Below are 23,016 nucleotides of genomic sequence, written 5' to 3'. Positions count from 1 at the left end.
TATTCATTAAAATCTTAACATCTTTAACATTACTTTTCAATGAAATATCATACTACTATGGGAACAACTATAAGCTTTCCATAGTTAATTCCCCCTTTCTTCACTTATATTTTATAAAACATTAACTAATTAAAATGTTCCCGTTCCTTCCTAATTCAAATTTCTCATTTATTTTATTTCACTTATTTTATTCACAAACATTTCACTAAATTACACTAACTATTTTATCCCTCATTTTAATCATACGTTGTTTCCAATTTTCTAAAGTTATTTCTATTACTAATATAACAATACAATCTTATGTACCTTTACAGAATCCCTTTTTCAGTTAGATTTTCACCCATTATCTCTAAATAGGTCCTGTTTCTCTATATCTTGCTCCGGTCCTTTGTAACTTCTTTTCCTTTCCTTCTTCCCTCTCTTCTTCTCTCTCCCCTTTTTACCCCCTTGTCCTGCTACCTCTATTTTTCTCTTCTGTATTCCCCTTTTCTGTTGCTTTCCAGTATTATACTTATTTTTTGAATTATTTTTCTTTTCTTTGGTTGTTTTTTTTAAGTCTTAAATTCTCCATTCTCTTTCCCCCCTTTCCTTTTTCTTCCCCACATAGAATTACTTGTTCATTAAAGATGGCTTCTTCTTTGTCCCAGTCTTCTTGTTTTGCAGTCGTTTCTTGTTGTTTCTCATAGTTCCAAATCTCCATTTCTAAGAATTGAAAAACGAAGCCAAAAGAACCCTTCCCTTCTTGTGCATCTTCTTTGTACTTTTTAAGTTCCATTTTCAATTCATCCAGAAGTGGTGCCATTGTATAAATATTTAAACCACCACCTGATTGATTTTAGTCATTCAAATATAATAACCAAGAATCCAAAGATCACCAAATAATCCAAATACACGCAAGCTGTTTCTTTTTTGCTCTTTTTTTTTCACTTTCTCTTCCTGGGGTTGCTATTTAGTTCAAAGTTTCAGTTAAAATGTATCTTCTTGTTGAAGTACCGTGTTTCTCATATAATAAGGCCGGGTCTTTTTTTTTTTTTGAGCCCCGAAAAAATGGCTAGGCCGTCTTTTTGGGGTGACTTAATTTCCCCCCCCCCTTGCATCTTCGGGTGGGCGGCGACGGCTTGGATGTTGACCTCGGTGTTGGTGGGGCACTTCGTATCGGGGTCAACACAGGCAGCACCATATCCGGGTGTGCAACAAAAGTACTTCCTAACGGCAAGCCCCCCCACCATTCCCCCCATTTTGCATGTTTTAATATAGGCCTTAATTTGGAGGGAGGGACTTAATTTCATTTCATGCCTATAAAACATGCTGGGACTTCCTATTGGGGGAGGCCGTATTGTTGGAGAAACAGGGTATTACTGTAGATTCTTTTTAATTCCAGGCAGTCTCCTCCCTCTTCCAGATCCTGCCCTTATTCTTTTTCTCTCCCTTCCTGCTTATGAAAAAGAAAATTTTTAATGTCCAGAAATCTTTATTATCCCTTTGGCATTTTGTTTTATTTTCAGCTTAATTGCCTATTGATGTCAAAGCGGATTTTTCCGATTTCTTATTTAAGTCTCTTAGTTGTCAGCATAGGGAAGGAGAGAGAAGAAAAAAAAAGCCAAACCTTTCCCTTTTCACTTTCCTTCGCTGCTTCCGACTCTTCTTTGGGAGCAATGTTATTTTTTGTAAGTTTAAATTCCAGGGTACCTTAGTTGTTGCTTTTACAATTTAACCCGGTCAGCCAAAACTTTCACTTCTTATCTTCCTCCTGCACATTCTTTTCCGGTCGAGTTCTTCTTTGAGGTGGCCATTTCTGACCACCGCTGCAACCGCCTTCGGGAAAGGGAGTAATGGCCAGCTGAGGAGGAGAGATGCGGCTCTCCTCAACCCTGCTGGCGGTCTCCTCCCTCTTTACCACCTCTACAGGGTGGCTTAGCCCCGAAACCAGCCGGCTCGGGGCGCTCCAGTGGCAAGCCCAGACAGAAACCGCGCACGATCACGGATTTCTGTCTGTCGCTGAAGCCCTTCAAACCAGAAGTCCTGTCTGTAATTTTTTAACTAGGTGAAATGGTGCATGATAGGGCAAAACTTTTTGAATCAAGATAACTCAAATGGGCTGACTTACAGAATGCTTCAAAAATCCAGGGCTATGACCAGTGGTGGGATTCAATTTTTTTTACTACAGTTACTACAGTTCTCTGGGCGTAGCTTGGTGGGTGTGCCAGGGGGAGGATACTGTAAAAGGAGGATACTGTAAAATCTCCAGTCAGAATATTTGCTGGTTCTCTGAACTACTCAAAATTTCCGCTACCGGTTCTGAACTGGTCAGAACCTGCTGAATACCACCTCTAGCTATGATTCCTATGGAATTGAAATTTGCCTGATTTTATATAAAATGGTTCTCAGTTCAGTTACTGCTTAACACAACTTACATAAACATAAGAATACAAATAGTCCTTGGACTTACAAGTACAATTGAGCCCAAAATTTCTGTTGCTGGGTGAAACATTTGTTAAGTAAGTTTCTCCCATGTTATGATCTTTCTTGCCACAGTTGTTAAGTGAATCACTCTAGCTGTTAAATTAATCAGACTGTTAAGTAAATCTGGCTTCCCCATTGACTTTGCTTGTCAGAAGGTTGCAAAAGGAAATCACGTGATCCCAGGAAATATGAACCAGTTGCCAAGCATCCGAATTTTGAAAACATGACCATGAGAATGCTACAATGGTCGTATGTGTGAAAAATGGTCATGTCCCTTTTTTCAGTGCCATTGTAACTTTGAATAGTCACTAAACGAACTGGTGTAAGTTGAGGACTACCTGTACTAAATTTTACTAGGGCACAGGAACTGCAGGCAGACAAGACCATCTATAAGAAATTCTTCAGAAGTATTATCTTTTTTTGTCAAATAATATGTTATTGAATATTAGGCCAAATTTCCCTCAAAGCTTTTTCTTATCACTTAACAAAAAAGAACTTGGAAAAAAAAAGAACTTGAGGGAAAATCTCACTTTTAAAATATTTCTGTTTGTTAATAGACATAAAATGCTCCCTATATAGCTTGAGACCTTTCCCCAGGATGGAAGGTGCTACCTGAGAAAATGAACTTATATATTGAATACCTTTTCTTCCAAATTTGGTCTACTTGTACATTAATATCATTTAAATGCCTGTAAAGTTTATTTAATGCTGTTTACATTTTAAGATGTGTTTTGATGCACTATATACTCACTATTATTACTTTTGGACTCTTATTTATTATATGGTTTGAATTTTTTGTTAAAAAACAAAATGTAAGTACTATCACTACATAAATCCATACATATTTATTGATAATAAATAAGTAAATATAAATAAATATTATTTATCATGGCATTGGAGTCAATGTAGATAAATGTTAATATTTTATACATGTACATTTTTTATAGTTATTCATACAAGTTAATATGTCAGGGCCATAGCAGATGGCATTGAGCCAGCCTTAGATAGATATATATTTAAATCTAGCATAGGAACTAATCAGGATCCAAATGGTGGCCTGTGTGTGCCTTCTTGAGCTCCTGAATATAAGGATATAAATCAAATAAGTAATAAAGAGGCGATCATGATTTGTTCTTAAAAACAATTTGTAATAAGCAGTCCACATGTTTATTTATTGTCATCTTCCCAATAAAATTTGCCTTTTATCTGCAGGACTGGGAGAGTGGAAGTGAAATGGAAGCGGAAACTTGGTATCCAACCAATATGGAAGAGCTTGTAACTGTTGATGAGGTAGGAGAGGATGATCTTATTATGGAACCCGATATAACTGAACTTGAAGAAATAGTAACTGTAGGTCAGGAAGAAGAAGAATGTTCCATAAGGACTGCCTTAGCTGCTGGATTGGAGGTAAAGAATGAACACAGTTTATTGAGTACAAGGGAAGACAAATCTAATATATTGGAAGCTACCATGGAATCAGAGAAAGAAAATGCAGATGTCAGTGGCTCTGAAGGTGATAATACGGTGACTAAAGCAACCCGTCTGATTGATATTGATATTGAAGATAAACCAGATGAAAGTAGATCTGAAAAGGATTCAGATCAGCATAATGACAGAAAAATAGATGAACGTTCTAATATTCAGTTAAAGTTGGAGAAGCAGTACATATCTTCAGATCCTCCAAAGGAAGAACCCTTCCAGCAGAGAGATACACTTGTAGATAATTATAAAGAGAAAGAAACTCTGGAAAGCAGGAATAATGAAGATAACGATATCCTGGCAAAAAAATCTCAAGAAGAAAGAAACTGTGGAAGTGAGGAAAAGCCGAAGAGTCAAAGTATGATGTACCTTTTTCCTTATTTTTATATAAGCAATATACTGTATTTACTATATTTTAGTACAACTATATGTTACTCAAGAATTTTAACTTTCTGGGCAATGAGCTAGATTGATAAACTGATTGTCAACATTAAATCACATCAAATATTATCAAGGATATTATGTAAATGTTTAGCAAATATTCTTGAAGAGTTTTCTTGTTATGACCTAAATTCTTATAATTTGAAACATTGCCATCTTAAATTACTTAGAAGTGTCATTGTGAACAATAATTATTCTTCATTTATGACTTATTGTTTTTTTTTAAAAAGTTCTTAGGGATCAGAAACACACCAGTAGGAAATGAACACATTGTTTCTAGTATCAGTTCCATCTGCTTGCTGTGCTAAATAGCCAGTTTCTAGTGCAGCTCATCAAGAAGGGCAAGGCTTTCTCCTCACAAATAATCTGTCTGGTCTTCTCTGTTCCTACCTTTTCTCTGCCCTTATGTGTTCTTGGAATAGGTCAGCAGGCTGTTCCTCTTCTTCATTACTGACAGGCTGCAATTGCATGTTTTCTTAATCTGAAGCCTCGGGGCCGTCGTGCTGCATCTGTACTTGAGCCAAATCCCTCAGGCGGCTGCTTGGAGCCATTAACCAACTCGCGTCCAGACATGTCTGGAACTTGTTCACCTTCCTCCTGACATCTGGAGAGATAACTGGGGAAGCAACAGGGAGAGTTATCACAGTGTCTTTGTTGGGGCAGTCCTAAAATGTTTTAGCTTTGGCTTCATATTTTTGTTTGCAAGAAAATATTTGATAGAAGCCTTCTATAGGAGCTTTTTATTTAATAGGATAATATTCCAGAATATTTTATTTACCATTGTGCTTTACGCTATTTGCAGGATTACAGTTTCCAAAATACTGTAACAATTTATCAACTTCACCTAAATTCTTAGAAAAAGTAGATGGAACAATGCATAGTAATTTTGGAGAACATCATATGAAAGAATCCCTGAGTGATATAGAAAATGTTTTGTAGGTGGTGTTGCAGGCTTAGGTATATGTGAAGAAACACTTTTTACTCAAAATGTTCCTCTGTTTTTAAAGCGATTTGTAGGTACACAGAAATAAAAACTCCTGATTTCCCAGAAGTTGAATCAAAAAAGTCATATTATTCACCATCGTGGGAACAAGATGATGTATTTACGGAGCTCAGCATTCCACTAGGTTTGTCTGATTAGAAGTGATTCACATATTATGTTACTTTTTACAGTATCTTTATCTTATAGAACAATGTATCTTAAGTTTATTCAGAGAAATTTTCCATCTTCAGAACAATATTTAAAACTCCAGAATCAAGAAAATACTGTGGTTAGACAGAATCTGAAAAATCACAGATGTCCAGTTGCTTCAATATATAATGTCATGTATCCGGTTCTGAACAGAATTAGGTTTCCTTAATCAAGATGAGTGATGACAACAACATGGACCACTTTTCTTTAATGAAACTGAGAGAAATCAGTTGATTCTTGCTACATAAATTTAGGGAAACAGCCTGCTGCAAGTGAATGAATAAACAAAATATAAATAAATATTTCTGCTTAACTGTTAGAATGGATAATGATGATAATGATAATACTGATATCATATATGGAAATCGTGATAATCAAGGAGAAGATATATGAGAAGTTCAACTTTCTGCATATTACAAATTTTAATTGAAATGTTAAAAATTTAATTAGAAATACCAGTGCTAGTAAACAGGATTTAATGAGTATGAGTGAATGGTACTGACTGGATTTTATTATTAGCTGCAGACAAAATACCAGGAGCCCAAGACAAGAGCAAACTTTTAAGGAATTTCAGTACAAAAACCAAAAAGGAGAGAAAAATATGAACACTCACTTTAAAATGTTAACCATGGGTTTGATTGATTATTTAACTGCTGCATTTCCATCTGTTTCCCTAGGTCAGAGCTACTATAAAAGAGAAAAAATCCCAGAAGGAAAGGAAATGGAATTTCTCACTTCTTTTTTTCCCTGCCATTCTTTAGAAACAGAGAATAAATTTAGTTTATTTTCAACTGTAAGCCTTCCTTCTAACATTTGGATTTAAAACCCTCTTTTCTCTAAAAGGAAGAAAAAATAGACAAGGAATGAAAAGAGCTAATATACTTTATCCAGATCCTTTTTTAAAGTAATACAGATCTGGTAGATCTGGTGGAATCTTCTTCCTCCAATTTTAGAAAATTGATCACATAAAAAATAACAATATTTACATATTTCTATAGTTTTTTATTGATGTAAATGACTCAAATGTTCTGTGTTGAATTTAAAATGTAATAATCGCAAGGTGAAAATAATTAGGTAGATAATACATTTACTCATTGGAATAATTAGAAGTAGAAACATAAAGAATGCTACTATTAAGCTATCTGTTAAATTGTAATCCTCAACTTATGACCAGAATTGAGCGTAACATTTATGTTGCTAAATGAAACATTTGTTAAGTGATTTTTGCTCCATTTTATGACCTTTCTTGCCACTGCAGCTGTTAATTTAGTAACACGGTCGTTAAGTGAATCTGGTTTTCCTCATTGACTTTGGTTGTCAGAAGTTTGCAAAAGGGGATTACATGACCCTAGAACACAGCAATGGTCACAAATATGAACCAGTTGCCAAGCATCTGAAATTTGATCACATGACTACAGGGATACTGCAATGTTGTGTGTGATAAAAGGTCATAAATCCCTTTTTTCAGCAGCCATTGTAACTTTGAATGGTCACTAAATGAACTGTTGTAAGTCAAGGACTATCTGTAGTTCATTAGATTCAAATTGACAAGGTGAATTCAACATTTTCTCTCCTATGCATGTTTTTTAAAATGTATTCCTAATCATTATAATATTTTTTTATAGGTGTAGAATTTGTTGTTCCCAGAACTGGCTACTACTGCAAACTTTGTGGACTTTTCTACACAAATGAAGATGCAGCAAAAATTCATCATTGTAGAAGTACTGTTCACTATAAAAATCTGCAGGTAACAAATTATTATTTCATTCAGATTATTAAATTATCCAAACTACTGATAGCATATGCAAGATCTTTAGATCTTTAGCCTGAATATGTATTCTCCTGTGGTACATGCATCATCATTGTTCTTCATTGCTGTGTTGTGTTTCCCTTCCAAGATCAATTTTTATCATAGTAGTGGTAGATGAGAAAGAATATTTCAGAAAGTGCACTCCACTATAGTAGAACAGAAAACTGCATGAAATAGGATATAAATTATATTACTTCAGTAGCATACAAACTTTTTAAGTGTTTACAGGTTAGGTAGTTAAATACCAAAGTCAATATCAAATCTTTTATGGAAGAAAATGATAACTATGCTATACTGCATCATTTACTAAATAATATAAAAAATAAAAGCCCCAAAGACATTCCAGGAAAAGGCAATATGATTGGTATCCAGCAGATTAATACTATGAAGCACCAAATTGGTTGCAGCTGCTCAACCATAAAAAATACTGTTCAGTCTCAAGGCATGATTGTACTTGTCTGAATTGGTTAAGGAAACATCAGAACGAAGACTGAAGATCATCACTGTTTCATTCAGTGACAGACAGTGAAGTAAAACTTATATTTTCATAGTGAAATATAGCTTTTAATATAATACCTTCTTGTAACAAGAAGCTTCGTATGCTACTTAAAACCAATCTTTCAGTCAATCCCTGTCTATATGTAATAGATCTAGCAATAGAAGCAGCCAACTTTGCATTTTCTAAATTCAGCTTCAGAGATCCAAATATTACTTTTACTTGAATTCATAACTGTACCAGTAAACTTTGTAGATTGTCTTCACTTTTTTTCTTAAATGGGCATTAAAAACTAACTAACTTGATGTTAGGACATCATTTCAGAATAATTTCTTTTCCTACTATTGTACCCCCACATGCTTTTCCTGACTCTTGCCCTGCCTCACTCATATTCCTGCACACTCTCCCTGACCCATACCCTCATGTATCCTCCCCAATCTGTGCTCCATCCTCATAGATCCTCTGTGACCTTTGTCATATTTCTTGGGCATCCTCCCCAACCTATGCCCTCAGGCATCTTTCCTGACCTGTGCTGTGCCATGCCTCTCATGAGCTTCTGTGCACTCTCCTGAACCTTGTCATGTCTCTCTCTTACCCACTCCCTGCCTGTCTCACCTGGCAGCAGCCATTTATTTGCATACTGTCCTTAGACTAGCAACTTCCTGCTGCCTTCCGCACTGACATGTGTTGGAAATGACAACACATCACTGAAGCAGACACGACTTTTCCAAATTTCAATCCAACAGGAGTCATGGGTTCCAAATTTTTGACGCAATAGTTAAGTCAGTCCATTTGAGATTCGTTGATTCAAAAATTGTTGCCTTATGATGCACTGTTTTTCCCCAAATGAATGTTCTATAAACTATCAGATACAAGAGTTTTAGTAGTACATTGATATTATTATTCGGCATTGTATTTTTCTGTTTTGAACAACTTACCTCCAGAAGTTGGGGGTGCTCCAACATGGAGGTTTTTAAGAAGGAAAATGGTACAGGGATTCCTGCTTGAGCAGGGAGTTGGACTACAAGAACTTCAAGATCCCTTTCCAACTCTCTTATTCTGAACAAATTATGTTTGGGATAAAAGACGTAAAATTTTAAAAAGTGAAGCTAGCAGAAAGAAGACAAAAATATTTTTTGCACTTTCAAATGTACTTTTCCTGGAATATTGAAGCTCATATTATCATTTCCGTATGTTATGAGAATGGTGGACATGCCATAATTCTCAGTTAAATCTAAAATGAACTAATTAGAACCATGTTTCTTAAACTTTGCAAGTCCACCAAGCAATTTGTATTAAAAAACTGTCCTTTATAAGAAATACCTACTTATCTGTTTCAATCAGATGGTCAACAAAAGGAACATTAAAATGAAACATGGTTTAATAATACACTTTTTCCCTTTTACCCTTCAACTTAAAAAAAGGAGTGTGTGTATAAGAATGGCATACATTGGTATGTGGCTTCTGGAATAACATTTGTGAATTTTAGAATCAGTTCGACACTGAGTCTGTTTCATTATTTGACCTCCATTATAGTGAGTGCTGAAAACCCTCTTTTACAATGCTGGAGAAAAGGTAGTAGGATTCCCAATGCCTTTTCACTTAAAAGCATACACTCTTTATTGACAATTATTTTTCCCAGTTATTTCAGAATGTTTGGAGGGGGGTTCCAAAATGTTCTAGTCATTCATAGTAGGTGCTTGTTTGGTTATATAAAAGCTGAGTAGATCCAGACCAGGGGTCACCAACCTTTTGGACCTCAGAAACCATCAACTCATAATTTTAAATCCCACGGATCACTAATATAAATCCAGCATGCTGCTTGCTGATGCTCCTGGACTCCACTGACGGGATGGGGTCCTTCAGGCACTTAGCTTGGCTGCCTGTTTCTGCAACCTTAAATATCAAAGTCATTTGGACCCATTTTCCACAGAAAACAAAAGACCACGATCTATATATGTCTTTCCCTCATTCTCTCTCTCTCTTTCTCCCTCTCTCTCTCTCTTCCCCACCTCTCTCTGTCCCCGGGGGTGGGGGGAAAGAACCTCTGAACTGTTGATGGGTGATGGGAATCGGATGTCCGGAGGCCGACAAGCCACAAGCTGAAGACCAGCTGGCGGGAAGGTGGGGCAACAGGGGTGATACCGGCGGCACATGGGAGATCATGGCATCAAAGCCCTTCCTGGGTGTTCCCTGGCCTGCGAGGGGGTGGGGGAAAAGGAATCTCTGAACTGGTGTTACCTCCTGCCTCCACGCATCAAGGAGATTGAGCGGCTGCCAGCAATGCCCTTAGGTGAAGATGTTGTGAGGGGGGGGGCTTGAACCCTTCCCTTAGGAGCCACAAAGTGATTACCGCCCCCTGGGCACCTGCCAAGCTTCCTCCTTCTCGCTGGGCTTGTGAGCGTTTGTGGCAAGGAGAAAGAGAAGCACAGTGGGAGGAGGCTTGGCGGGTGCCAGAGGGGTGGCGAGTGCTTTGTGGCTCCTGAAGGAGGGGTTGAGCCTCCCCCTTGCAACATCTTTACCTGAGGGCATTGCTGGCAGCTGTTCCTGCAGCTTAGGAGGTCCGCAGTCTTCCCACTGCTGCTCACCCTCCTCGATGCACAGAGGCAGGAGGCAGGAGCCACAACACGAGTTTGCTAGGGAGACTGCAGGATTGCCCCACCTCCCCGCCAGCCATCTGGTCTTCAGCACGTGGCTTGTTGGCCTCCAAACATCAGATTCCCATCACCCATCAACAGTTCAGAGGTTCCTTTCCCGCCACCCCCACCCCATCGCAGGCCAGGGAACACCCAGGAAGGGGTCCGATGCCGTGGTCTCCTGTGCACTACCCTCCCTCCCTGCAAGCATCAGTCTATCCGCTGCTGGTAACACCCCTGTTGCAGACACGGGTGCGCTGCAGACCACCAACATTTTCTCACAGACCACCAGTGGTCCGTGGCCCACCAGTTGGTGACAACTGATCCAGACAACTCACGTAATGCATTTACACTGTTTGGGGAACAGAGCTGTTTTATTTATTTATATTTATATTTAATATTTCTTAACCCTTCATCTCTCTGAAAGTTTTGTAGAACGTAGGTCAGGAAGCACTAAACTAAATGCTAAAATACTTCAGTCTAATTCTCTAGTTGCACGTCTGAAGAATTTGTACACATCATATCATTAGAGATCAAGAGAAGATTGTCACTATACCTTGGCCTTTCGTTAGAGCAAGAAGTGAGATGATGTACACAGCATGGTAATAAGTCATGCACAAGCTTAAATGAAAAAGGAGATGGGAACAGGTGAAAGGCTTGCCTTTAGGATTCCTGGTGTTCCTTTAGCATAGCTACTAAATCTAAGACCAAAGCAGTTTTACATAGCTGGATAAATGTGCACTTGCTTATTAAGAACTGGACATATTAATGGTTTTAGTAAACCTAAGCAACAGATGAATCTGTTTTTAAGAGTGTGAAGTAAGCGGCATTGCTTTGGCAGGGCTTCTTTATAAGTAGGACTAAGAGTATCAGCTTCTTGTATGTGTGTGTGTTGTGCATGTATGCATGTCTACTGAATTTAACTTCTACTTAAGTACACAGTTGTTCCAAAGGCCCTACTTTGCACCAGTAGTATGGCCCTGCCGTTTGGCTCACACCCAAACCTTGCTTTAAGAGTCTTCAAAACCTGGCTCTGCTCCCAGACATTAAAGCTAGAGTGAGCACCCAGTCCCTTGGGTGTTATGTGGCTCTGTTTGGAGGCTGACATTTCCCTCCCCAAACATCTGTTGTTATTTTGTTTGTACTTTGGGATTGTTTTAATATTGTATACTATCAAGAGTCACAGAGGAATCAGGCAGCCATATACATTCAATAAACAGATAAACAAATGAATAAGCAAGTAAACACTAGGATTGAGTAGTTTCTGAATGGTGAAGAGGGATCATACTAAAAATAAAAAAGTTGATACTATATAATGGCCCATATATGGCTGTTGCTTTTCTTTTGATCAGCAATTTAAATTATAAGTGAGTTGGGAACTTTCAGAAAATCAGATAAAATTCTTTCTGTTCACTATAGATTTGGGGCTGCTTTCAGCACTAAAGGTTATAGATAGTCCTCAATTTATGACTATAATTGGGATTGCAAAATTTGTCATAAAGTGATACAGTTGTTAAGTGAAGCATCATGTGACTGCACTCGATTTTTACAATGTTTTTTTGCCACAATTGTTAAGTTAAACATCACAGATGCCACTTGCCATCTTCCCGGCTGCTTTCCCTATTGACTTTGTTTGTTGAAGGCCAGGGAAGATTGTAAATAGTTATCAGGTGACTGTAGGACACTGCAACTATCATAAATACAAGCAGTTTGCCAAGGGCCTAGATCATGATCATGAAATCACAGGAACACTGAGATAGTCATAAGGATGAGGACCAGTTGTAAGTCACTTTCTTCAGTGCGAATTGTTGAGGTAATTCCCCGTTAGAAGAATGAGCGCATATAGGGAGACGTATTTGAGAGAAGTGTTTGAATAATACACACACAGTACACAGATACACTGTACAGTAAATGTAGGTTTTTACTTCCAGAAACGTTAAGCAAAGTCCAAACAAGCAATCCAAAGTCATTCACAGGTAAGATCAGTCAGTTTTCAATCCAGGGATAATTCAATAACAAATTCCAGTGTCAAAAACAGTTCAGTAACATACTTACATCAAATCCAGAAATATCAGTCAATTAGGAAAAATGGAAGAACGGCAATACTTTCCAACAGAAGGAAACAGAGATACACTCTCTTCTGAGACTAAGGCTAATAAACAACCCAGGTTTCTGGCTCCATCTTATGGCCGTTTGAGAAACCACATCTAATTATAGTTTTGCATTTTCTTAAAGATACAGTTTTAAAATATTTATCCTGGTTTATAGATTTCTAACCCAAATACCTGTTAGGTGACTTATATTCCTAACACCAATGTAACTCAAATAATTAGTAATGAATGATTGCAAGTCAAGGGCTACTTGTATAGACATTACTTGTCCTCTCCCTGTTGTTTTTTTTAAATTGTAATTTATTATTTTGATTAAGTCTTGCTTATATTTATCGTTCATATTTTCACCTTAAGTAGAGAGATATGGATATGCATAAAAGTGGAATTAAATCTGCACTTAATATATAATTTTAAGCCATTCCTAAATATTCTTTTAGCAACACTGATTCAAAAGAGGTTTACAAATTATATGAAACAATCACCAACTTTTTAGTAGATATGTTCAAATCATTTTTCTCCATGGAACATTTCACATTATTTAGCCTAAGAAAAACTCATTACAGGTAGAACCAGTCACTTAATGGTTGTTTGAAGTTATGACAGACTCTCCCCCTGAAGTTACATATAATCCTGCTTCAAACTTACGGCAACTGCCACAACCTTGGGGACATTTGCCTTACATTGGACCACAGGCATATGTCAGTTCCCCTGTCTCTCTCCCCAACATCCTGTCGTAATGGGTCCCTGCAGCAGTTGAGCCTCCTTCCCGTGCCTCCTGGAAACAGTCACCAGTTTTAGCATTCCCAACAATACCTTGCAGAAATGGTGGCTGCTTTTAGAGCTTTTTTGCCCCAAGGTTACCTTTTCAGCTAACCTAGGCTTTTGAGAAGTCAGCCACCTGCATGTAAAGGTGATAACATCAGGATGAGCTTCCCCAAAACTTTCCCTTGCTTTAACCCTGTCTCTCCTGCAAAAAAAACCTACAGTTTTTCAATTAAGAAAATACAAAAAGCTGTGAGGGACAGACTTGCTCATTTTTCTCCTCCTCCTCTCCATTAGGTGCTGAAACTAAACTCTCAGACTCCGCCTCTGCCTTGCAATTGCAATCCCCTTTAACCATTTAATTTGCTAAATTTACTCGAATACAGCTCATCAGTCTGGAACCCACATTACGTATCTAATATTAGCAGTTGAGAAAGCCCAGAAATATTTCACAAGAGTTCTCCACTCCTCTACTCATTGCAGAATACCTTATGCCACCAGACTCGAAATTCTAGACCTAGAAAACCTAGAACTATGCCGCCTTCGGTTCGATCTACGTATAGTATATAAAATCATACATTACAATGTCCTACCTGTCAATGAATACTTCAGCTTCAACCATAACAACACAAGAGCAAACAATAGATACAAACTCAAGGTTAATCGCACCAAACTTGATTGCAGGAAATAGGACTTCAGCAACAGAGCAGTCAATGTCTGGAATAATCTACCTGACTGTGGTTTCTTCCCCAAACCCCAAAAACTTTAACCTTAGACTGTCTACTATTGACCTCACCCCTTTCCTAAGAGGTCTGTAGGGGTCGTGCATAAGCGCACCATCATGCCTACGGTCCCTGTCCTATTGTTTCTTTTATTTTTTTATTTTTCTTATATGTATCCATGTATTCATAACTATGTTTTTACTTATACCTATTATCTTGTAAGCAATTGACAAAAATAAATAAATAAAAAAATTTCTTGGATGCAAAGAAAAAAGATGACAAAATCCATATGTCATTTACCTTGATTACTCACTGCCAGACCCGAACAGTAGGGGAAAGCAAGGAAGGACATAAAATCTTTCTGTAGCTTGTTTGCCTTGAAGAGCTGAAGAAAAAGTACAGCTCTAAAGAAAAAGAGCTAAAGCCTAAAATGCACCACACAGTTGTGGCAGAAGCTGGGTCCTAAAGTGAGTTAGACAGGTAACAAAAAGCTTTTCAAATGTTTCCATGCTTGGTGGCAGGCCTCCCAGAGCCTCTCCCACTCATAAAATAACCCATGCTTGTTTAATGACCCACCCATTCATTTAATGGTGGCATCTAGGACAGTGGTCACCAACCGGTGGGCTGCGGACCACTGGTGGGATGCAAGAAAATTTTGGTGGTCCGCAGAGAAATGTCACCCCCAAAGCAATTAATCCAGGCTGCGCAGGAACACAAGGCTCGTGTTGCTTGCATTGCGAACAACACGAAGTAATCAGGGGACGGGGGAAAAGGGCGGAGAGGGGGAACTTGCCCCATGCACCTTGCCTGGTCACCAGGCTGCTTCTTTCTGCTGCTTCTTCTGGTTTTGGCTGCATGCAAGGAAAGCAGCAAAAGTCTTTCTTTCTCTCCCCCAAACTCTACCAGAAATGAGTCTTTGGAACCCTGCAAGGCATCCTGCTCCAAGAGGCTGTGACGGCAAAGACTCATTTCTAGTGGAGTTTGTGGGAGAGAAAGAAAGATTTCTGCTGCTTTCCTTGCATGAAGCCAATGTCTCTCTCCCCCGAGAACAGAGCTAGAGACTGTATCCTGTGATCCCAAATAATGATTGATTGGTAGGAAAATGGGCTGCGGAATTTTCCTGTAGACCAGAAGTCATCAAAGAAATGGCAGAAAATAGGGATGGAGCCCTAAAAAAAGGGAGAAAGGATACCAAAGCGGGTGGGGGGGGAATGACTTCCCAAGGAAGAAAGCAAGCTTGGAGCGGCAGAGAGAGAGCTGGTAAGTCCAGCTCTTCCTAGCAGCTGTCCACGAGGGGCGAGATGAAGGAATAAGGAAAAATGACCGTGCAAAGCACCCGGGCAGCACATCGCAGCTGTTGGACCGCCAGGCAAAGTCCCACCCGCTGCCGCTGCTTTTTTGTTTTTGCTTCCAAAGAGTGCCACCACCACCGTTGCCATTGAGCAGCCCAGCACTCGCTCAGCTGCTACGCCTGGATTGATCTGGTTACACACACACACACACACACGTTCTGCCTCTCGGCCCAAGTTAGGGATCCTCTCTAAATTCCTCCCCCCCCCGCCCACGTTGACAAAGAAGGCATGGTTGGTTTGGCTGGAGAAGCTGCTTCATGGCTTGTCCCTCCCTCTTTCTTTCTCCACTCCCTGCCCTGCCCCATGGAAGGATTCTCACAGCCATGGAGCAGACCAGCAGCCTCTGCAATGGTATTGAAACTTCAGCAGAGGAGCCATTGGCCAAGGGGTGGGATCAATCACCTGGGCAGATTTTTTATGGTTTCGCTTTCCAGTTCTCTGGGAACTCAGGCGCGGCTTTGGTGGCAAGCCTGGCAGCTATATGTATCTCGAGAACATGTTCTCCCCCTCCCTAAATCTGAAAAAGCAGGGGTTCTGAGCTGGTAAAATTGCTGTTTAAGTGAAGTTCAGAAATTTGACTATATCGACTGTCATCCAGACCAGGGGTCTCCAACCTTGGCAACTTTAAGCCTGGCAGACTTCAACTCCCAGAATTCCCCAGCCAGCTTTATTAGTGGTCCACGGGATTTAAAATTATGAGCTTGGTGGTCCCTAAGATCCAAAAGGTGGGCGACCCCTGATCTAGGAAATTGGGGGATTGTTAAGGCTGTCTCACATAATGGTTGCCATTGCTTGCAACCATAACAGGCTCATTTACGGTCATTATATTGAGGACTACCTGTGATCCTACTATTAAACTTTTCAGTGCACATTATAACTTTTTCATCATTGTTAAGCACATTGTCAAAATTATATTGCACAAAGATTTCTCAGCAACTCATGCTAGGTACTTAGAAGCATTTTTAATTTTTGCTTTAAGTTTGGAAAAAAGTGCTACATTGTGTTAAACATATCCGCACATGCTAACCATAACATCATTGGTTAAAGAATAAATCAGGTGAGACTGGCAAAGAAAAGAAGCTGAGGTGAGTTGATACATGTATAATGATGCTGGTACTGGGACTAATTATTAGGTTTCTACTTCTTTTTTGATCCTTTGGCAAATATTAAATGCTTATATGGAAATACATAGTGTATTTTAGACAATTTAATTGTTCATTACTTTAAAAGCAGTTTCTTTGTCCCACATAGAAATACCTATCACAACTTGCAGAAGAGAATCTGAAGATGAATGAAAAAGAAAACAGCTCAGCCCAAGATGATACAGAGATTGTCCCACACTTTGAGGAGAAAAAACACTGATTTTTAAAAAAATCAAATTGGAAACTTGCTTATTTGTTTGCTATTCTCAATAATGTACCTTTAGCTTGCACTTTGCAATTAAATCATAATTAACTTTTTCTGGCAGTCACACTGAGAGCACCATTAAAAATATAATCCTGCAATATAATAAAGCACAAGTGACATATCTATAAGTAAAAGCATCCATCTCTCCATAATGGATACTGTTCTCTTGAAATCAGAATTCTCAGGGATTTCCTCCATGTTACTTGTGTTACAATCTCAATTGGTCCATGAATGAAGCTTATCTGAAAAAGAAATGATCTGAATTAGTAGTTTTGTTCAATGATCATGCTCAGTAATATAATACAGCTTACATTACATTACAGGTGGTCCTTGACCTACAACCATTCATTTGTGACTATTCAAAGTCACTGAATGGCACTGAAAAAAGTGACTTATGACTGGTCTTCAGACTTATAACCATCATAGCATTTCTTGGTTATGTGAAAAATTCAGATGCTTGGCAACTGGCATGTGTTTATTACGGTTGCAGCATCCTTGATCACGAGATCCCATTTGTGACTTTTCTAGCCAGCTTCCAACAAGCAAAGTCAATGGGGGAAGCTAGATTCACTTAACGACCACATGACTCACTTAACTGCAGTGATTTGGTTAACATTCATGACCAAAAAGGTTGTAAAATCGGACATGAGCCACTTGCTTAGCATTAGCAATGGATATTCTGGTCTAAACTAGTTGTAAGTCAAGGACTACCAGTACAGTTAACATATTATGTTACTGCTGATAATACTGTTTCTTTTGGGCAACGCTGTCCTTGTCAGGTATAAGGTAGTTCATGATATATATTTTCAAAGAGAGTTTTTAATTTGTACTGAAATGGACAGAATTAAAGAAACCCTTCTGTTTCAATTCGTGAACATATATACAACTCTATCTTTCTATAAGTCTAGCATACTATGACTTGTGTTTTCCCTGGTAGTCTTATTTTCTACTTTCTTCCATGTTTCTTAAAGCTCATTTCTTTTAAAGCCATCCTTTGCTAAATCCTAATATATTTGCACAGGAATATAATAGTATTTCTAGATGAGAAGCTGTTCAAAAGCCTATCTATGCTGCTGTAAGTGCCATGATGGGACTGGCACATACATAACAGATTTTTAATTAGTTCAGTAAATCAAACATATTTTAACAAATCAAATGTTCTGATATGAATCAACTAAATATTACAGTCCTCATTAGAACTGTCTTAAAGTTTAATGTTCATAAATTTTACATTAATTATATAGCTGTGCAATACTTTATATGTGTGTGAAAAGTTCATACAGATTTCACTAAATAAAGCACGTATTTATTTGCATAAGTGGATATAATAACTGCTGCTAATTGCCATCATAAAAAGTTACTATAAAATATACTAGATAACGTTCCTGAACCATATTGCAAGAGCAAGTATAATTGCTCTAGAGCCTTGTTTAGGTAGTGTAAAAATTTACAGAACATATTTCCACCATTTGCTACTTCTAAAGTTGTCTAATTATCCCATGAAATCTTATATTTTGGGGTAATTAAAAAAAATCTTTAGTTTCAAGATCTCCCAGCCAAAATCTGAGTTTATTACCTGCTTTAGTATCATCCTTTTCTTAGTTGCAAGTCAGAGGAACCAATGTTTTAATAAATCTGTGCCATTAAAGAATTCATTAAATATCCACATTCCTGTCTCAGCTTTAATTGTTATGAGAAGTTTTGAGATCCTAGCCTTTGGCTTGACTTTGTAAAATAAAGGCAGGCATATTCTTGAAGCATGTACCACATTTCTTCTATTTCAGTAACATTGGTCAGTTAAAACATTTTATCCCAAGTGTAAGTTTAAAACTGTCTGAGGCAGCTGACAAAATTATTAAAATAAGGTAATAAAATAAGGTAATAACAAGGAAAATTAATATATCTTTACTTCTGGTATTACATAAAAGGCACAGTTGGTCTGTAGGGGGAACATAACTATATTTATTGTTTTAACGTAGATCTTAGTGAAAATAATCTTACAGACAGTGAAGAATACATATTCCAGCAGCAGAAGATGGAAAGATACGGGATTGCTTATGCAACCAAAATGGCAATCTTGCTTTGGAATTGTTACACTAAAAACCTGAAATTTTTAAAACACTTGCTTTTTAAAACCCTACCTTATTCTTTATAATTGTATTTATGAGAGAGGGGAGGGCATGCACAAGGTAGCTTGAACAGAATCCAAAGACTTTATTATAAATATGTATAAAGCTTATTTATAAACAATTGCAAAATATTTGAAATATTTTAAAATATTTAGGTCTTGCAACATCTTACTTGCCTCAACCTATTACTTTTTATGGTTTCATATCACATACCTTTAATTTTAAAACTAAGGAATCTAAACCCTGAAGCATAAAACTTGATAATTTTTTTACTGACTGCAATTCATAAAACAGTATTAGGCTTTCAGGGTTTCTATATCAAGTTTGATGTATTGATGGATACTTGAACTGGACCAGATGTTATTATTTATTAATCATATAGTGTTGTTTAATTACTGGCTTGTAAACGTTTGAGATGTGTCAAAAGTTTAATCAGGAAGCAGCACACATTTTTATTGTCTATATATCTTGATCTATTGATGCAATTGATTTCAAATTGCATTTGTAAAAAATAAATGAATGATTGCAATAAAGATAATTTTTAATGACTGGTGAGCTTTGGTATCAGCAGTAACTTTGATTGGATTGGCTGTATCCAGACTACAATGTACACAAAAGAACTCTGGACTGACCTTCAACATGATATCATAATAAATGGTAATTAAATGCTAGCTTTTGCATATCAACTGCAGTGATGATAGTTGTGATTTACATAGAGGAAGGCTGATGTGGTATAATTTTTTTCTCTTGCATTTTAGACTGGAGGCAAGTGTCTGAATGATTTTATGTTCTGTTTCAACCTTCCTGTATTTACCACCAATTCTAAATAGGGAAAAACAATTACTGGCAGAATTTTTTACTTATAGCACTGGAGCCATCAGCAAAAGCACCCTAAAAATTATTTGTAGGAAGAAGAAGACCAAATCTCAGTAATATTGTTAATTGTTTTTGTAGAAAGCTCATATCACACTGTTATTTCCAAAGAAATTCATCATTTGAATTATGTTCTTGTCCCAAAGGTTAAATCTTTTTAAAGCATTACTCAAGCCAGTTCCATTTTTTCTATTTCAAATGTAGCATTTATGTTGTGAATTGTCTGCCCTCTACTGGCTAGTTTATTTATTATTCATTCATTTATTATTATTCATTTATGAGGACCCAGACTGTTGGGCGCAATATACTGACTCTGTAAACCACTTAGAGAGGGCTGTAAAGCACTGTGAAGTGGTAAAAAGGCTAAGTGCTATTGCTATTACAACAACATGATACAAATTTTAATTTTTCTTTGAACATATATAAACATATCAGTTATAATTTTTTTACACAGCCATGTGATTAAATTACCATTTTAAATAACTCAGTGCCAATTTATAATAAATTATTACTTGTTACATATTCAGTAAAGGATTACTAAATTAGTGACTGATGCTCATTATATACAAGTATGCATTAAAATTGTGTACAGCCAAACATTTCATATTTGGGTATTCTGGGTTTTAGATTTGTTGGAATTGTGTTTCCCTTTTGCATCTGTATCTTTTTTAAAGATAAACGTTTTGAAATTATTGTACGTATTGTAAGCATTTCAAACTTTTCTATAGTTTTAATTTTTAGCACAATATTGCTATCCAAATCGCCTTTATATTTAACCAGTTATACTGTTAGTCAAAGTGGATATTTTTAAGTCATACCTTTTTATCATTTTCCTCTTTGATCGCATTAAAAAATACACTTTGTTCATAATATCTGAGGGCTTCTTTAATTGCACCAAAAGTGTTTGTGGGATGTAGCCTTTGGGGCTCCAGATTTTATATATCTGCTCTAGAATCTCTGCTTAACAGCTTATTTGTGAGTTCTACTAGTATCTTTATTTCTTCAGCTGCTATTTTTTCTGATATGTTTAAATTTGCTCACAAAAAGACTCTCCTTTTCTCTTTGCCTCTGCTATCATGCTACTGTATTCCTTTCAAAATAAGCAGCATTTTTCATAACACAGTAAAGGAATAATACATATGAAATCAGAAAAATGAAACACATAAATAAGAAAAAATAAGACAGAATATTATACACCTAATCAGACCAACACTCCTCTACTTTTCCATACCCTTCTATCTTTGTAAAGCATCTTTGCTTCTACCATATCAATTTTTTATTTCCTTTTTGAGACTGTTAACTCCATCTAACTTTGTCAGTCTTTCCCTTCCTTTTAAAGCCATGCACTCTTTCTTATTATTTATTTTGTGATTTATATTTATTCACTATATAACCAAACCATCTTACATATTTTTCATGCTGGTCATTCACTTTTGTATTCAATACCATCTTCCCCTATATTTCTTCTTTTAGTACATTCTTATATATTCAAGTCCAAGATTGTTTAGATTGCCTGTACATTTTTCCTGACATGCCCAATTCTCATTTCCAAAGTAGACATTCACAGCCATTTTTGCTTCTTTGACAAACATTCATTCTTCGCAATAGATCACATATTACTATGGTAGTATATCCTCAATCAAATAGCTCTAAGAATAACCAAAGTGTTTCTTACATGTTTATCCATAAATAAACAACCAAGGAGATGTTGCCTTATTTTCACTTCGTTACTGTTACAACTCAAACACTTCCCCAAACACATTTAACAAACCATTCCCTCTATATTTTGCATTCACATTTACTCTCTTTCTTTTTGTATAGAATAATGGCATTTTTTCTATTAGTCAGTTTTATATGCAATCACACATAAGTCACATACCTACATTTAGTTTTTCCCCCGTTAATTTATGCTTTTCCTATTTATTCCTCTTCCAAATACCAGTCTTTCATTTACTATCTTCATCAGCAAATAGGACCGTAGATACTGCTTTAACTACCTACCCATCATGGCTTTATTAATCCAGACTTTTATCCTAAATTACCATGCCACATTCATGAGGACAACATTTGTCAATTTGGAGACATTTCGATCTTGTGGCCATCATACCACAAACACAATCAAAGTTTTATTCCAAAATGTTCATGTACCACCAGGTATACTCCCTATCTGTAGGACTACATCCTACCAGCTTTGTAGGAAAAACAATGGCAGAACCTGGGGACAGAGTTAAAAGAAGAATCAGTCTAGAATCCCGATATAGCCATAAGCAAGCTAAGTCTAACCTCCCTTGAATTCCATTGACCCTTATCTAACTACAAGTTAATTGATAAGATTCCTGTGTATAGGGATAATTAGCAGTAAATCAGTTAAAAGTTTTTCACGTGTGGACCTGATCTTTCATGCCTGACAAATTTAAAGGTAAGTCATAAATGTACGCATACACAAACATTTACATACTGATTGATAGAAAAAAAATGGGGCTGGGGCTAGTAACCTTAGGTTTAGCTGATATAAATAGTGCATTGCACAGGATGTATTTGTAAATTCGTTCGGCCTCTTATGGGAAGATTGATTTAAATTTAAGAATATCTGTTTTCAAGAAAATATAGCAAAATACACAACAAAAAGAAAAGAAAAAAAGGATTTGGGGGAGGTAAATAAGCAAATTTAGTGATGAGCCGCACATGCTGCTCCACAAAGAAGCAACATAAAGAGACAGCTTGGTCTAGTGGTTAAGGCACCAGGCTAGAAACCAGGAAATGTGAATTCTGGTCTTGCCTTAAGCATGCAAATCACCTGGGTGACTTTGGGCCAGTCCGTCTCTCTCAGTTCAGTTTGCCTCACAGGGTTGTTGTTGTGAGGACAATAGGAGGAGGAAGGACTATTTGATATATTCATTACCCTGAGTTATTTATACAAAAATAATAAAGGGATAAACATAATTTAGACATCTATAAAATACATGGCTATGCACAATTTATACATCTGTGCCAGATGGAGAATAAAGTTTTAAAATATATATTTCTGAAAAAAATATACAGTATTAATGAGCTGATCATGAAGAGCCCATTTCCTGTAAATTCTAAACTTACCTGACTTGCTGGATGAGCCTAAGAGGTTTTGCCTGAGGCAGAGAACAAAA

The 23,016-nt window shown here is 37.1% G+C and overlaps 1 protein-coding gene and 1 long non-coding RNA gene across 3 annotated transcripts in view; one reads left to right on the top strand and one right to left on the bottom strand.

Annotated features, from left to right (window-relative positions):
* The window catches only part of RBM20 (RNA binding motif protein 20), a 42,233-nt gene extending 25,177 nt beyond the window's left edge, over window positions 1-17,056 (top strand). Inside the window, 4 exon segments of the mRNA XM_087964550.1 lie at window positions 3,676-4,300; window positions 5,391-5,510; window positions 7,201-7,322; window positions 16,716-17,056. Coding sequence (XP_087820676.1) covers window positions 3,676-4,300; window positions 5,391-5,510; window positions 7,201-7,322; window positions 16,716-16,826 — 978 coding nt within the window. The 3' untranslated portion in view covers window positions 16,827-17,056.
* Window positions 16,978-23,016, bottom strand: LOC148130878 (uncharacterized). Of its 2 annotated transcripts, none has more exons than XR_015749407.1 (3): window positions 22,967-23,016; window positions 21,875-22,088; window positions 16,978-17,113 (listed from the first exon to the last, which is right to left on the bottom strand). It is a non-coding gene; the product is annotated as an uncharacterized LOC148130878 (long non-coding RNA). The 2 variants fall into 2 exon arrangements; XR_015749408.1 differs by lacking the exon at window positions 22,967-23,016 and adding an exon at window positions 22,914-22,950.

This window comes from Notechis scutatus, chromosome 4 (assembly GCF_049901735.1).
Source record: "Notechis scutatus isolate UNSWTSFEM ecotype Mainland chromosome 4, rNotScu1.2, whole genome shotgun sequence".
Classification (NCBI taxonomy): Eukaryota; Metazoa; Chordata; class Lepidosauria; order Squamata; family Elapidae; genus Notechis; species Notechis scutatus.
The sequence above is the reverse complement of the archived record's forward strand: the minus strand, read 5'-3'. Positions and strand labels throughout refer to the sequence as shown.